This window comes from Triticum aestivum, chromosome 6D (genome assembly GCF_018294505.1).
Source record: "Triticum aestivum cultivar Chinese Spring chromosome 6D, IWGSC CS RefSeq v2.1, whole genome shotgun sequence".
NCBI classification, from domain to species: domain Eukaryota; kingdom Viridiplantae; phylum Streptophyta; class Magnoliopsida; order Poales; family Poaceae; genus Triticum; species Triticum aestivum.
In genome coordinates this window covers 417,052,413-417,064,815 of record NC_057811.1, presented here as the reverse complement: position 1 = coordinate 417,064,815, position 12,403 = coordinate 417,052,413, and the positions used below count along the sequence as shown (strand labels likewise).

The 12,403-nt window shown below is 45.9% G+C and overlaps 1 protein-coding gene across 1 annotated transcript; it reads right to left on the bottom strand.

Annotated features, from left to right (window-relative positions):
* Positions 1–3,640: 3,640 nt before the first annotated feature.
* LOC123145499 (soluble starch synthase 2-2, chloroplastic/amyloplastic) lies at positions 3,641–10,099 on the bottom strand. Its single transcript, XM_044564925.1, has 8 exons — positions 9,548–10,099; positions 8,975–9,299; positions 8,738–8,802; positions 8,188–8,265; positions 7,988–8,098; positions 7,839–7,883; positions 6,933–7,106; positions 3,641–4,971 (listed from the first exon to the last, which is right to left on the bottom strand). Exons 1-8 carry the CDS (start codon positions 9,782–9,784, stop codon positions 4,015–4,017), a joined length of 1,992 nt encoding a protein of 663 aa, XP_044420860.1. The 5' UTR covers positions 9,785–10,099; the 3' UTR covers positions 3,641–4,014.
* Positions 10,100–12,403: the final 2,304 nt, after the last annotated feature.

Below are 12,403 nucleotides of genomic sequence, written 5' to 3'. Positions count from 1 at the left end.
CCATGTAGGTCAGTACATTGAATGTACTGGTAATTTCACACTGTAGAGCAATGCTGAATAATGGCTATCACTACATGCATATTTGGCTGGTGGAGGCTCTAAGTTTAATTTTTGCATAAAGCTAATTTTCCCCTACTACAAAGAAATATATTTTATTTACTACAAAGTTTGTTGAAATTATTGAGAAGGTTCCTCCAACTCAATCCCAAATTAACATTAATAACCCAACAATTTCATTAAATAGAGTGACGAGATCAACCAATAATTCAAATACCAGATACTCAAGATGTCCATAACCGGGGACACGGCTAATCATGATTATTTTGTACACTCTGCAGAGGTTTGCGCACTTTTCCCCACAAGACTCGATCTCCTCCGTTGTATTTCTCGCACTGCATGATGTTTGAGAAACGAATGACCGAGACACAGTCTTTCCGAAGAGGTCCCCTTAACCGATAGATAGGCCGGTACACCTACAATCCCGTACATCTGCTAGCCCATCATGGAAAGGTTTCCCACAATGTACTCAACTATGCCAGAGCCCATAATGGCATGTGGCTGCACACGGAAGTTTCTAGCATGAATAATCTTATGATCCCTTTGAGCCTGGGTGGCATTCCATAGGATGATCACACGGGTACTCTGGGATCCCCTTGGGCAAGCACTGGGTTCTCCAGGTGCCCGGGCAAACCACTGGGTGCTCCCGGGTGCCCCAACCATTCCATCCAGATGTGTATTAAAGTAGCCACCTTAAGTTTCCCTTAGTTAATATTACTCTCGCAACTTTCATGAATCTCACATACCAATCCACGTCTACGAGCATAGCAAAGCAAAGTAAGCATAACATAGTAACACCCAAGGTTTGAATAAAGGACAATAGGTGCTACCTCATCAACTACTTCCCAATACCCACATGTTATCAATCCTACTCATGCAATGTTTGAGGGTTGAACTAATGCATAAAAACTGGGTAGTAAAAGGGGATATGATCAAAATGTGAACTTGCCTTGTACTGTTGATGAACATGATTCACACTCATAACTCCTGATAGTTCTACTCGTCACACTCCGGTCAATCTATCGTGAGCAAGCAATAGTAACCACACATAAGCAATCATGCAAAAGAATCGAAGAAAAGATCTCAGAAAACTTTGAAAACAGGCAAACAACTCTTGCAACATAAAACAATTTCTAACAGTGCCAAAATTAAGTGAATTTGGCCTTATCAGAACGTTTAGGTTAAGAGCATCAATTTACAAAAAGAATCAACTAAATCGGAGTTATAAAACTCAAGTTATGAACAAAAGAAATTCAAATACAAATCTATTTGAATTCAAATTTCAAAACTTTCAAAAATATGTTTAAGTTGTTTTACTTGATAGAGGGGATCATAACAAAGAAGTGAGCATTGGTTTTGTTGGATTTGGACAAGCGAGTAAAAAGTTGTGCTAGTTTGAAACAGAGGGACTAATCTGTAAAATAAAACTACGAATGGTCCCTGGCAGGAAACTAAAATAAAAAGAAAATCCTATCGAACGAACGTTCGCTACAGAACCCTACAAAACGAAAACGTTCGCTGCCAGAAGCTAACGAGCGAATCTGTTCACTACGAAGAGATAAACAGCAAGCGTTCACTAAATAACTAGGTTAATAAGACCAAAAAAAACCTAAACCCTAAATAAAACCGGCGAACTGGGCGGTTTGTACCGGGTCGGGTCGGATCGGGTCCGGCGGGTGGCGTCCGGCGGCGGGCTTGGCGACGGCAGCGGGGTGCGGGGCAGCGGCAGGCGGCGGTGGCGGCGGCGCAGGGCGGCAGCGCTGCAGCGGCACGGCGAGGAGCGGTGGCGGGATGCGGCACGGACGGGGTCCAGGGGGCCCGGGTCGCAACTTTATAAAGGGGGGGGCGAGCGGCCTCGGGAGGCGTGGAGGAGGGGGCAATGCAGGGTGAGGCGGCGGCGTCGTGCGGGATCCGGCCTCCGGCTCGAGGTCGGGGACGGCGCGGCTGGGCTGGGCCGGCCCAGTTCGGCGAGAAGAAGTTTTTTTAATAATTACAGACAAAAGAATAAAACAAAAAGAAATAAAAATATTATATAGGCATATAATATATCCAAATTTTCAGAAAAAGATTTTCTACAAGATGAACATTTTTCTAGCGTCAAATAAAACCCACAAAAATTTAAATAAAGCAAAGAGTACTTCTGGTTCAATAAAACCCAATAAAAATCATTTTAAAAATACAAAAATGATTTCAAATTTATTTCTCTCCAATTTTTTAATGTAGGGAATCATTTTACCATAATTTCCATATATTTTAGTTTTGGAGAAAAAATAATTTTAAAAAAACCAAAATAACTCCAAATTGAAAATAATTCAAAGGGGACTTTAAATTTGACTCTTTTAAACTTCCAACTCATATTTCATATGTTTTGAAGAAGTCATTTTATCTTCTCTCATGAAAATCATTGAGTTGCATAAAGTTTCTGAATTTGAAATATTTCCGAATGAGATTCAAGTATTTTCAAAAACCCTTTTCATTTTAAATGGAAGAAGTCATGTCATCTTCTCTCTAGGGTTTTGTATTTGAAAATAATTTGAATTCATGGAGATTATAAATGCGAGATGAAAGTTTTGGGGAAGTCATTTTATTCCCTCTCATTTAACTTTCAAAAAGTTTCAAATTTCACTCAAGTTCACGCAAGCAACCACACCACAATCAAGAAATCAATCCAAAACTATTTATTTAATTTAACATTCCAAAATTTAGAATTTGGGGATGTTACAACGCGTTAACAAGTCAATGACCTGTGAAATATATTTTCGTATGGATCCCGAAGGCCTGGTAAGCTGTGATGTCGTTGGTGGTAGTTTCAGGCTAGATCCAGTGGTAACTTTTGTTCTTCAAGTTCCCTGGCGTGGTTTTCGGAGCCATTGGAGGATGAAATTGGGGGGGGGGGGGGGGTGGAAGGGGATAGAGGTTATGTGGTGCCGCCGATTTGAGGATGCCGCGAGGGAGAGAGAGGAAGGGGTTTGACGGTGAGCGCGGGGGATCAATTTCTTGCAGTGGAGGTAAGAAGGCTAGGTTTTATGGAGGTGGTGGCGCGTGAGGGGTGGGCCAGGGTCAATCGCTTTGCCTCGTCATGTGGGGCCTCACGCGGAGTGGATGTCGGGTGGGTTTGTAGGGCTTTATTGCGCTGGCTCGGCCTCACGACGTACTAGGGGTGGGATCGTTCGAATTTGTCGCTAACGGTCCGAACGATCGGAAGATATCGATGTCCATTTTCTTTTTGCAAGGAATAGTCAAAAGTGTTATAGCATGTGAAAAGTCAAGCGCATCTTATATTTTAGGAATAGTCTAAACAAATCAATATGTAACAATCGATTTAATACATATGTTTCTGTAACTCCTAAAATTCTGGAAAAATAGGACGTAATAATAAACAGTATGTATAACAGTACCACATGGCTTTCTTCGGTGACGCGTTAACGAGTCAACCACCTATGAAATATATTTTCGTAATATTTATATATATTGGATATTGCAGATCTTAGCAGATTTTTTTATTATAAATTTGGTCAAACTTTAGAAGGTTTGACTTAGAATATTCCTAAAACTTGAATTACTTTGAAACCGAGGGAGCATGAAAGAGAACGTGAACGTGGTCAGCGTCCAGTGATGAACCTTCTCAGAACTGTGTTTTTCTACACCAAGAGCCCAGAAAATTGGCAGTATACAGACTCTGCAACTTCCTATTTGATCGCCTACGACTCGGTAATTCACAGACGCCACGAACCTGACTGAACTGGTGTGTACAACTCGTGAACCCAAAAGTTGGGCGGCGCCACGGGCACGGTTCACTACCTCCACCGTCGTCCGGCTGCCGCCCGGTGGCATCGCGTGACCCTTGGCTACTCCGGGGCGCCAGCGATCGTGATCGTCGGCCCCGATTCCGGGTGCCCCGTAAGTACGTGCATTCATTGCGTGAGAGGCGTCAGCATCAGCGAGCGCATCACCAGTTCACCACTGGTACTTGGCCTTGACGAGGACATTCTCGTAGAGCTCGGCGGCGTGGTCCCAGCTGAGGTCCTGAGACATTCCGCGGACCTGCAGGCCCCTCCAGCTCTCCTTGTAGTTCCAGTACGTGTTGAGGCAGTGCCCGAGCGCGTCGATCATCCTGCCGGCGTCCGCGCGGTCGAACGTCCACCCCAGCCCGGTGCCGCCGAACGGGTCGAACGGCGCCACCGTGTCCCGGAGCCCGCCGACGGCGTGCACCACGGGCACGGTCCCGTACGCCATCGCGTACAGCTGGTTCAGCCCGCACGGCTCGAACAGCGACGGCATCAGCAGGACGTCCGCGCCCGCCGTGATCCGGTGCGCCATCCGCACCGAGAACCCCACCCACCCGCGCACCTTGTCCCGGTGCTCCCCCTCGAACCGCCGCAGCATGTCCTCCAGGTCCGGCCGCCCCGTGCCCAGCATCACGAGCTGCACGTCCTGCTGCGCGATCCACGGCATCGCCGCCGCGATGATGTCCACGCCCTTCTGGTGGTCCAGCCGCCCGATGAACCCGATGAGCGGCACGCCGTCGCGCACCTGCAGGCCCAGCTCGCGCTGCAGGGCCGCCTTGCACTGCCGCTTGCCGGTGTCCAGCGTGTCTCGGGTGTAGTTGGTGTAGTCGTCGGAGTGCAGGTGCACGTCGACCGCGGGGTTCCACTCGGCCGTGTCGATGCCGTTCACGATGCCGTCCAGTTTCCAGTCGTTCTGGTTTATTATGTCGTGAAGGCCCCAGCCGCCTTCCGTCGTCTTCAGCTCCCACATGTAGCCATGGCTGACGGTGACCACCCGGTCTGCCATCTTCAGGCCAGCAGCGAACACGTTGTTGTGCTCGCCACCAAGGGGATCATGCAGTTTGAAGTGATCGATGTAGTGCGCAGGCAAGTCCATGATGTTGAAGTCATCTACAGGGCCACGTCCCTGCAAAGCCAAATATTTAGTGTCCAGGTTTGGCACTGGATGATACGGTAAAAGATAAAAATGTGGAGTATATCATTGTTGAGTGACTTTCATTAAGCTATATTAGTCGCCAGTTCATTTTCATACAAAAAAATGTGGTGACATGACAAATAGTTGTAAACTGGAGGAAGTAAGACAGATTGGCAGATGAATAAACTCTCACTGCTGACTACTCCCTCCATTCGGAAATACTTGTCGGAGAAATGGATGTATCTAGAATTAAAATACGTCTAGATATATTCATTTCTTCGACAAGTATTTCCGAACGGAGGGAGTAGTTTTTAAACCTAAAAATATGCATTGCAACGAGTGTGGCGTTTCGGTGCCCAGGCTTCACCCCAGGCATAAAAACCGAAGACCAAAGACCGAACCCGAAAAGACCGAGACCGAACCCAAAAAGACTGAACTAAAAAAAGACCGAATAAACTTTGGTCTGCAAAACTACATGACCGAATTTAATACGGTCAAATCGGTCCTCTACCCTGCAGGACCGAAAAGACCATATAGACCGATCTATTTTAAAAGCCCACACGCACAACAATGTTTACCTAAGGCCCAACTGGCTAGCCCAATCCTCACGAGCGAGACACTACCTCACCTCCTCACCACGAGCGACACAGAGGCACGAACCGCAGCCTCACTCTCGTTCCTCCCCCTTCTCTGCCAATGACCAACCCTAGCCGCCGCTAAGAGACGAGGCCCCGTGACGACCGCCTCCCCAAGGAGCGCTCCGATCCGCGGCCGTGACCGGTGAGATCCGCGCCGATCCGCTGCCGTGACCGGTGACGACCGCCCGGCAACCCAACCTCCCGTACATCGCTCCACAGCCTGCGAATCGCCATCCGCCAGCGGTGCTTCAGATCCCGTCCCCTTCCACGCTGCTGCACTGGCGTCAATCCGTCGCCACCGTCTCTTCCAAGCTGGCCGCCGCCTACTCTCCTTTTCCGGTGCTTTACCTCACAACTGAAGCTTGAAGATGAGCAAGTGACTCTTATGTAGTATGTGCATGAGTGCATCAGATCGGCCAATAATGCCTAAGTGCAGAGCCTTGTGTCATGTCCAGATTATTGAATGTGTGTGCGTACCTATGTTAACGCATACTTATGTATGTGCAAAGCTATATTGTTCAGAATTTGTGATGTTAGCCTGTTACATACTTTTGTTGTCTAACACTTGTCTAATTTTTCTTATACACACACGCACCTAAGTACATACATTTGTTGTCTCAATTTGGCATAAATAAATATGTACAGATACTGGAAGTAATGTATATGAATCTGAGTTGTATCACTAAATTTGGTCTGTTTGGTCGGGACCGAACATTGGTATGTAAAGACCGAAGACCGAATAGTGGAAAACCGAAAAGACCGAAATTATTTCGGTCTTCAATTATGGAAGACCGAACCGAACAAACCGAAAAGACCGAACGCCCAGGCTGGCCAGGCTCATCTGCATCCGGTCAGAAAAAAAATCATAAAAAAATTCAAAAAATTCCAATTGTTTTTTGCATGATAGAAAATTTATTGCGTGAGGTCCGCTCCAATTTTCAGGTCATTTGGACATCCGAGTAGCACTCAGCAAAAAAGACAATTCGGGTCAGGACAGTGCGTGAACAGTAAACTTTTTTACAGACCCCGAATTTGTCTTTTTTGCTGAGAGCTGCTCAGATGTCCAAATGATTTGAAAATTGGAGCGGACCTCACGCATCAAATTATCTACCATGCAAAAAAAATAGATTTTTTTAATTTTTCTAGTATTTTTTTTTCAGCGCGGGTGCAGATGAGCCTCGGCTCAGAAGTGGATTATCGCATGGCAACCTCTTATCGAATGACAGTACAAGGTCAGCTTGTTAATGAAAGGCACAATGATGGTTCAACTAGTACTCAAGTAAAAATGTGCAGTTAAAGATTGAGGTGTAAAACCTGATGAGCAATGTTATGGATCACGAGAACAGAACGAGTATACTGCATCAGGCCATTGTCTCGGTAATACGCCTTTAGATAAACAGGTAGAAGTGCAGTATGCCAATCGTTTGCAATGAAGACTAAATTGCCATCACCGTAGATAGTACCACCACATGGAGCGTACCAAGGAACCTGCGAAGTTCGGTCGGATGAACATTGTATTCATTTGGACATGTGCATAATCAATTTGAAGCGAACATAATGCAGTTTATCAAAGCTAGAATAACTGAACATACAGGCAGGCTAGCTTGAGGTGTCCTAACGTTTGTTATGACTTGATACAGGGCTAATCAATAAAGCGCACATATGGCTTGCTGCAAGAAACTCAGCTGGAGTTGTTAGCTTGCTTGCTGATAGAGTTCATCTTAAATGAGTCCAAAGGAGCATAAGAGAGCTCACGTTTCAAATATCAAGAACCAATTTGTATGGTCAATTTAAATTTTTTCATCGAGATGTAAATTGTTAACGATGAAGAAATTAGATCAAATTACTCACTCTACTCCTGAATAGGCATCACTTTAGTGCACAATCAAGCTGTAAAAGCTTTGATCACAATTGTACACACAGCTGCTAGGTCTTAGCAATGGTGGTGATTCACTAGGTATGTTTTCAGTGCATGGCATTTCCCTTTCAGTTTTGCTTACCTGTAAACTTGGTGAATCCAGGGCCTATATGAAACTTTTATTTGCTTTCTACAAAAGCTGGACCAAGATGGTCTTTTCTCCGAAAAATGGTAATGGTGTAAGAGGAGTAGTAGATATTGTGTCTGTGTCTGGACTCCCAAACACAATCTAATTCAGAATAAACAGAGTAGTTATTTGCGGATTGTTTAGACATCGATAGCAATACAATTTGTGAAGGTACCTCGACAGCAGCCTTGCAGAACAAAATCATGCGCTTCAGCACATCCTGCCAAAAATGATGGAAATGTACAAACATTAATTACATAAACATTAAGAGGAATTCAGTTTAATTTTCCATGGCTAAGAAAGCTCAGCGGAACAGACGCTTACCGGTCTTTCTCCTCCATAAATATCATTGTGCCGGTGGCGGAAGGGCGGGGCCTCTAAGAATACAAAATCAACTCCATCGATATAAGAGTGGAAATAACTCACTTCTGAATCCTGCAAACCAGAACACAATTCAATTAACTGATCTGGTCATAGTTCCTTGCACTTTTCATTTAATACTGCCGACTCGTTATTTTACATACCTGGCCAGCTACCTTGTAACGTTTGCGAACACCTAGATCACGAGCTTCTGCGTAATCTCCATACTTTGGTATCACAACCTAAAATTGAAAGAAATACTTGTATTACTTCTTTCCAAACTAGGTCGCCATACTCAAGTTTGAACATACCCTACATTTGAATTTACAAAGCATCTATGTAGGACATGTTACATCAAACATGAAGAATGAATAGTTCTGTTATGACGCAGTATTTCTTCTGCTATCATATACATAAATAGCATTAGGCACCGACAAATAATAAAGGTTAGAGTGTATATTTTTCTCACATGTTGCACACCAACTGAAAATAATAACAACTTCTTTTGAGAGGGAAAATAATAACAACTTTCAAATGTTGCTCAAGCACAGGGTGCATAACAACTGATTTAGCATGTGCAAGTGTGTAACCCCTTATGGAGAGTGTAGCACTCAAAATGTGGTTACATTTTATATCAGCAATCATCCTAATCAAGTAAATCATGATCTTTCAGTTTGCAAGATGGACCAAAGAGAAAAGCTAAGGAGTGAGTACCATAACACGATGCCCTCTTCTTGCCAGAGCCTTGGGCAAAGCACCCACGACATCTCCAAGCCCACCTATGCATGATATCATTACTGAGAGAACAATTCACACAAGTTTAAGAGTAGTACATGCTAGTTTGAAGTTTGATTCCTTCGCAAAACAAAAATGAAGTCTGATTGCTCGAGGCTCGAGCTCAATCAAGCAGAACAAGAGGGAAGTCTAATTGCTCAGTTTATGTATGCAGACCTGTTTTACAGAAAGGAGCACATTCAGAAGCCACAACGATGACATTCATCACATTTGGGCCAGCCAAAGGGCCAGGCCCCATGTTCTTACTGTCAACCGGAGAACTCGACACTTCTGCTGCATCTCCACCGGTATCAACCTTAGCCCCAACTTGTTCAGCGACAACGACGTCTTTCCAATAACCTGATGCCGCCGCCGAGAGAGGAGCTGACGGGTCGACTTCGGATTTGCTTCCAGCTGCCCCATTTTGCTCTGCAGCGCTACTGTTTAGCCTGGGTGCAGATGCAGCTGCTTTTTGTGAAACAGCATCCTCATTTTCAGCAGCCTGAGTAGGCAACGGAATCATCAGCAATTCAGCATAAGAAAGCATCAAGGTCAATGCCGGATGCCGCTTAGTAACAAGAACTTTAGAAAAACGCAGGGTAAAAAACTGCACGTGAGGCTAAATTTCCGACAGAAAGGCCGACTAAACTGAACTGCGCTTTTTGCACTAAAAATAACACCCACTCTGACAAGCAAAGACTTTGCAGAAATTTCGAATGGAAAAGGAGGAATGATACGTGCGTTACCAACCTTGAGCTTGCCGCGCTGCCCAGAGACTCCCTGCCTCGAGCTCTCCCCTGCTGAGCCGCGGCGGCACGGCACCAATCCGTCCCGAGAAAATCCTCGCCGCGCCCAATGCAGCGGCGTACCGGCGGCACCGTATGAGCGCAGTGCGCTGCTCCGCAGGCGCCGCGGCGACGTGGAGGAGGAGGAGGAGGCCACGAGCAAGAGGAACGCCGCGGACGAGGAAGCGATGTACCCAGACATCACGGGATCCGACGCGCCAGAAGTCGCTGCGGGTTGAAGAGAAACAGCCGGACAAACAAGGCAGAGCGGTAGTGGACGAGGGCGATGGCGAGCGGCGCGAGCACGAGGGAAATTAAGCGCGGGCGGAAGAAAGATCTGCGCTGGGTACGTGTGGCTGCAGGTTTTTGCGGCGGCACGGAGCGGGGTCCCGGGAGGCGCAGGAGCTGGAGGCCAGGGACAGGCGAGCGGCTTGTGTGGTGGAGCTCGGAGGCCGAGACTGGGAAGAGCTAGAGCGCCCGCGCCGAGGAAGACGACGAGTAGAGGGGAGTGAACGGCGGAGTGTTGGCTCATTTTTTTTTTATGTGCTCGTGACACGGTCTGTGGATGACGGGTGGGTCCATGCTTGCCAACAACGTGCGCCACGTGTAGTGCTGGCCGCTGCTCATTGGTCAAGGGTCGCTCTGGGTCCAGGCAAAGTGCTGTAGTTTATATACCCATGTGCCGTGTTTATTTTTACCTCTCTCTCAGTTTATTACCGGGCGTGCGCGTATTCCTAGGTCGTCAATTTGACCAACCTAATACAATACCAATATAAACTTCAGATGTTCTATTTTCAAACGGTATAATTTTTGTGTTATATACTTTATATTAGGGTGATAAAATTGGCAACCTAGGTATACACGCAGGACTAGTAAACTAAAACGGAGGGAGTACCTTTTTTTTAAGATTGAGGGGTAGCCAAGTACCGTGTAGCATTGGCGATCAATAATTAAGAAGTACTCATTTCAAAGATCCGTCAAGAGGCTCGTGACCAGGAACGAGGGTTTTGAGTCCAACCAACTCTCAGTCACCATAAGCAAGCAGGCACGCTTCGCACATAGATGAGCCAGGAGATTAGCTGGCCTACTTACATGTTGAATAGTAAAATAATCAAACGACAAGGTAAGCTCGCCAATCTCTAACAAAATAGGAGCTACAATCGAGCGATTGTTGTGGCGGTCGTTCCAGAGATTCACAATCTTCAGATAGTCCGTCTTCATGATCACATATGAGTAGCCCCTTAGACTTGCGAATAAGACTCCCTCCGTAGTGACAAGGACTCGCCGACGCGCGGTTCGGTAATACCAACCTGCGGCTTGCACCATGCTGCTAGATGGGCAGTTGAAGAGCGGGCAACACCCCCGCCCCTGCCAATCTAGAATCTGAGTTAATGGCGCCATCAGTGTTGATCTTGACAAAACCAACTTCAGGCGGTCTCCAACCTTGACCTGGAAGGATGGATGCATCGACACACGGGATCTCCAGGACTGCAAGATCCTCCCGAATGCGTCGAACAGACTGCGCCGGATCAGTGTGCTCCTTCTCATGTGTCCACCGATTACGCGAGGTCCAAATTGCCCACATCACCGAAATAATTTTAGCACGTTCATCACAGAGAATGTCTCTTGACCAAGTATTAGGAATTTAGGATGCAGCCTTGGTAAACGGAAGTCAAACCAAGTTTGGGCCTCATCCCAGAAACGCCGAGCATGTGAGCATGATACCAACGCATGCATCAGATCTTCCTCTTTTGTCAGACATACATTACATATGCTGAGTGTTTGTGCTTCAGTGTAGCTTCATCAGGGAGAATGCCGCGAATTACTCTTCACCAGAAAACTCTCACCTTTGGCACAACTTTGAGCTTCTAAAGTGGTCCACATCTGTTGATCTGTCTTTAAGGTGCCGGTAGCCGTCCCTTCCTCTAGAGCAACACGTTCCTTATGATTCACGAGAGCACGGTACGCCGATTTGACAGAGTAAACACCGGATGTTTCAAAAGCCCAAGCAAAATAATCTTCTCCTCCACCATTGCGCAACGGTATGTTTAGGATGGCCTCTGCATCTGGTGCTAGGAAAGTATGACGAACTAGTTCATCCTTCCACCTCCAATTAGTATCATCAATTAACTCATGCACGAACGGAATTGGTCATACTCCTCTTCACCAAGTTGCGACAAGTAGCGCACTGCATGCACGCTACTTGTCGCAACCTGAATTTCTTTTTTTCTTTTTTCGTAGATTCGTTTATTCAAAATGTTTTATCTCTTAAACCGTGCATCCAAAACTTGAATCATTTTCATCGTTGGATTCCTCGCATCAAGATCTTGAAAACTAGATCTCATGTTGATAGGTTTTGACGAACTTTTTTTTCGAAAAAAGGTCAAAAAATGGGCAAAAAATCGTGTGTCCAAAACTTGAACCATTTTCATCGTTGAATTCCTCACATCAAGATCTTGAAAACTAGATCCCATGTTGATAGGTTTTGACGAACTTTTTTCCGACAGGCACGGCCGTGCCTCCCGCGGAATAAAAAAATATTTGTTTCGTTTCTGGGAGGTAAAACCGTGCTTCTCGCGGAAGCAAAACCATGCCTCTCGTGAAAGAAAAAAGATATTTTTTTCGTTTCCGAGAGGTAAAACCGTGTCTCTCGCGAAAGCAAAATCGTGCCTCTCGCAGAAGCAAAAAAGGAACGCATTTTTTCTGTTTTTGAGAGGCATGACCATACCCCTCGCGGAAGCAAAATTGTGCCTCTCGCGGAAGCAAAAAAAAAGCGTGTTTTTTTTGTTTCCAAGAGGCATAGTCATGCTTCTCGCGGAAA

Coding starts and splice junctions, on each gene's coding strand:
- LOC123145499 (XM_044564925.1), bottom strand. CDS start 9,784: ATGTCTGGGTACATCGCTTCCTCGTCCGCGGCGTTCCTCTTGCTCGTG. Junction 9,300..9,547: donor GGCAGCGCGGCAAGCTCAAG/GTTGGTAACGCA, acceptor TTGCCTACTCAG/GCTGCTGAAAATGAGGATGC. Junction 8,099..8,187: donor GTTACAAGGTAGCTGGCCAG/GTATGTAAAATA, acceptor TCTGGTTTGCAG/GATTCAGAAGTGAGTTATTT.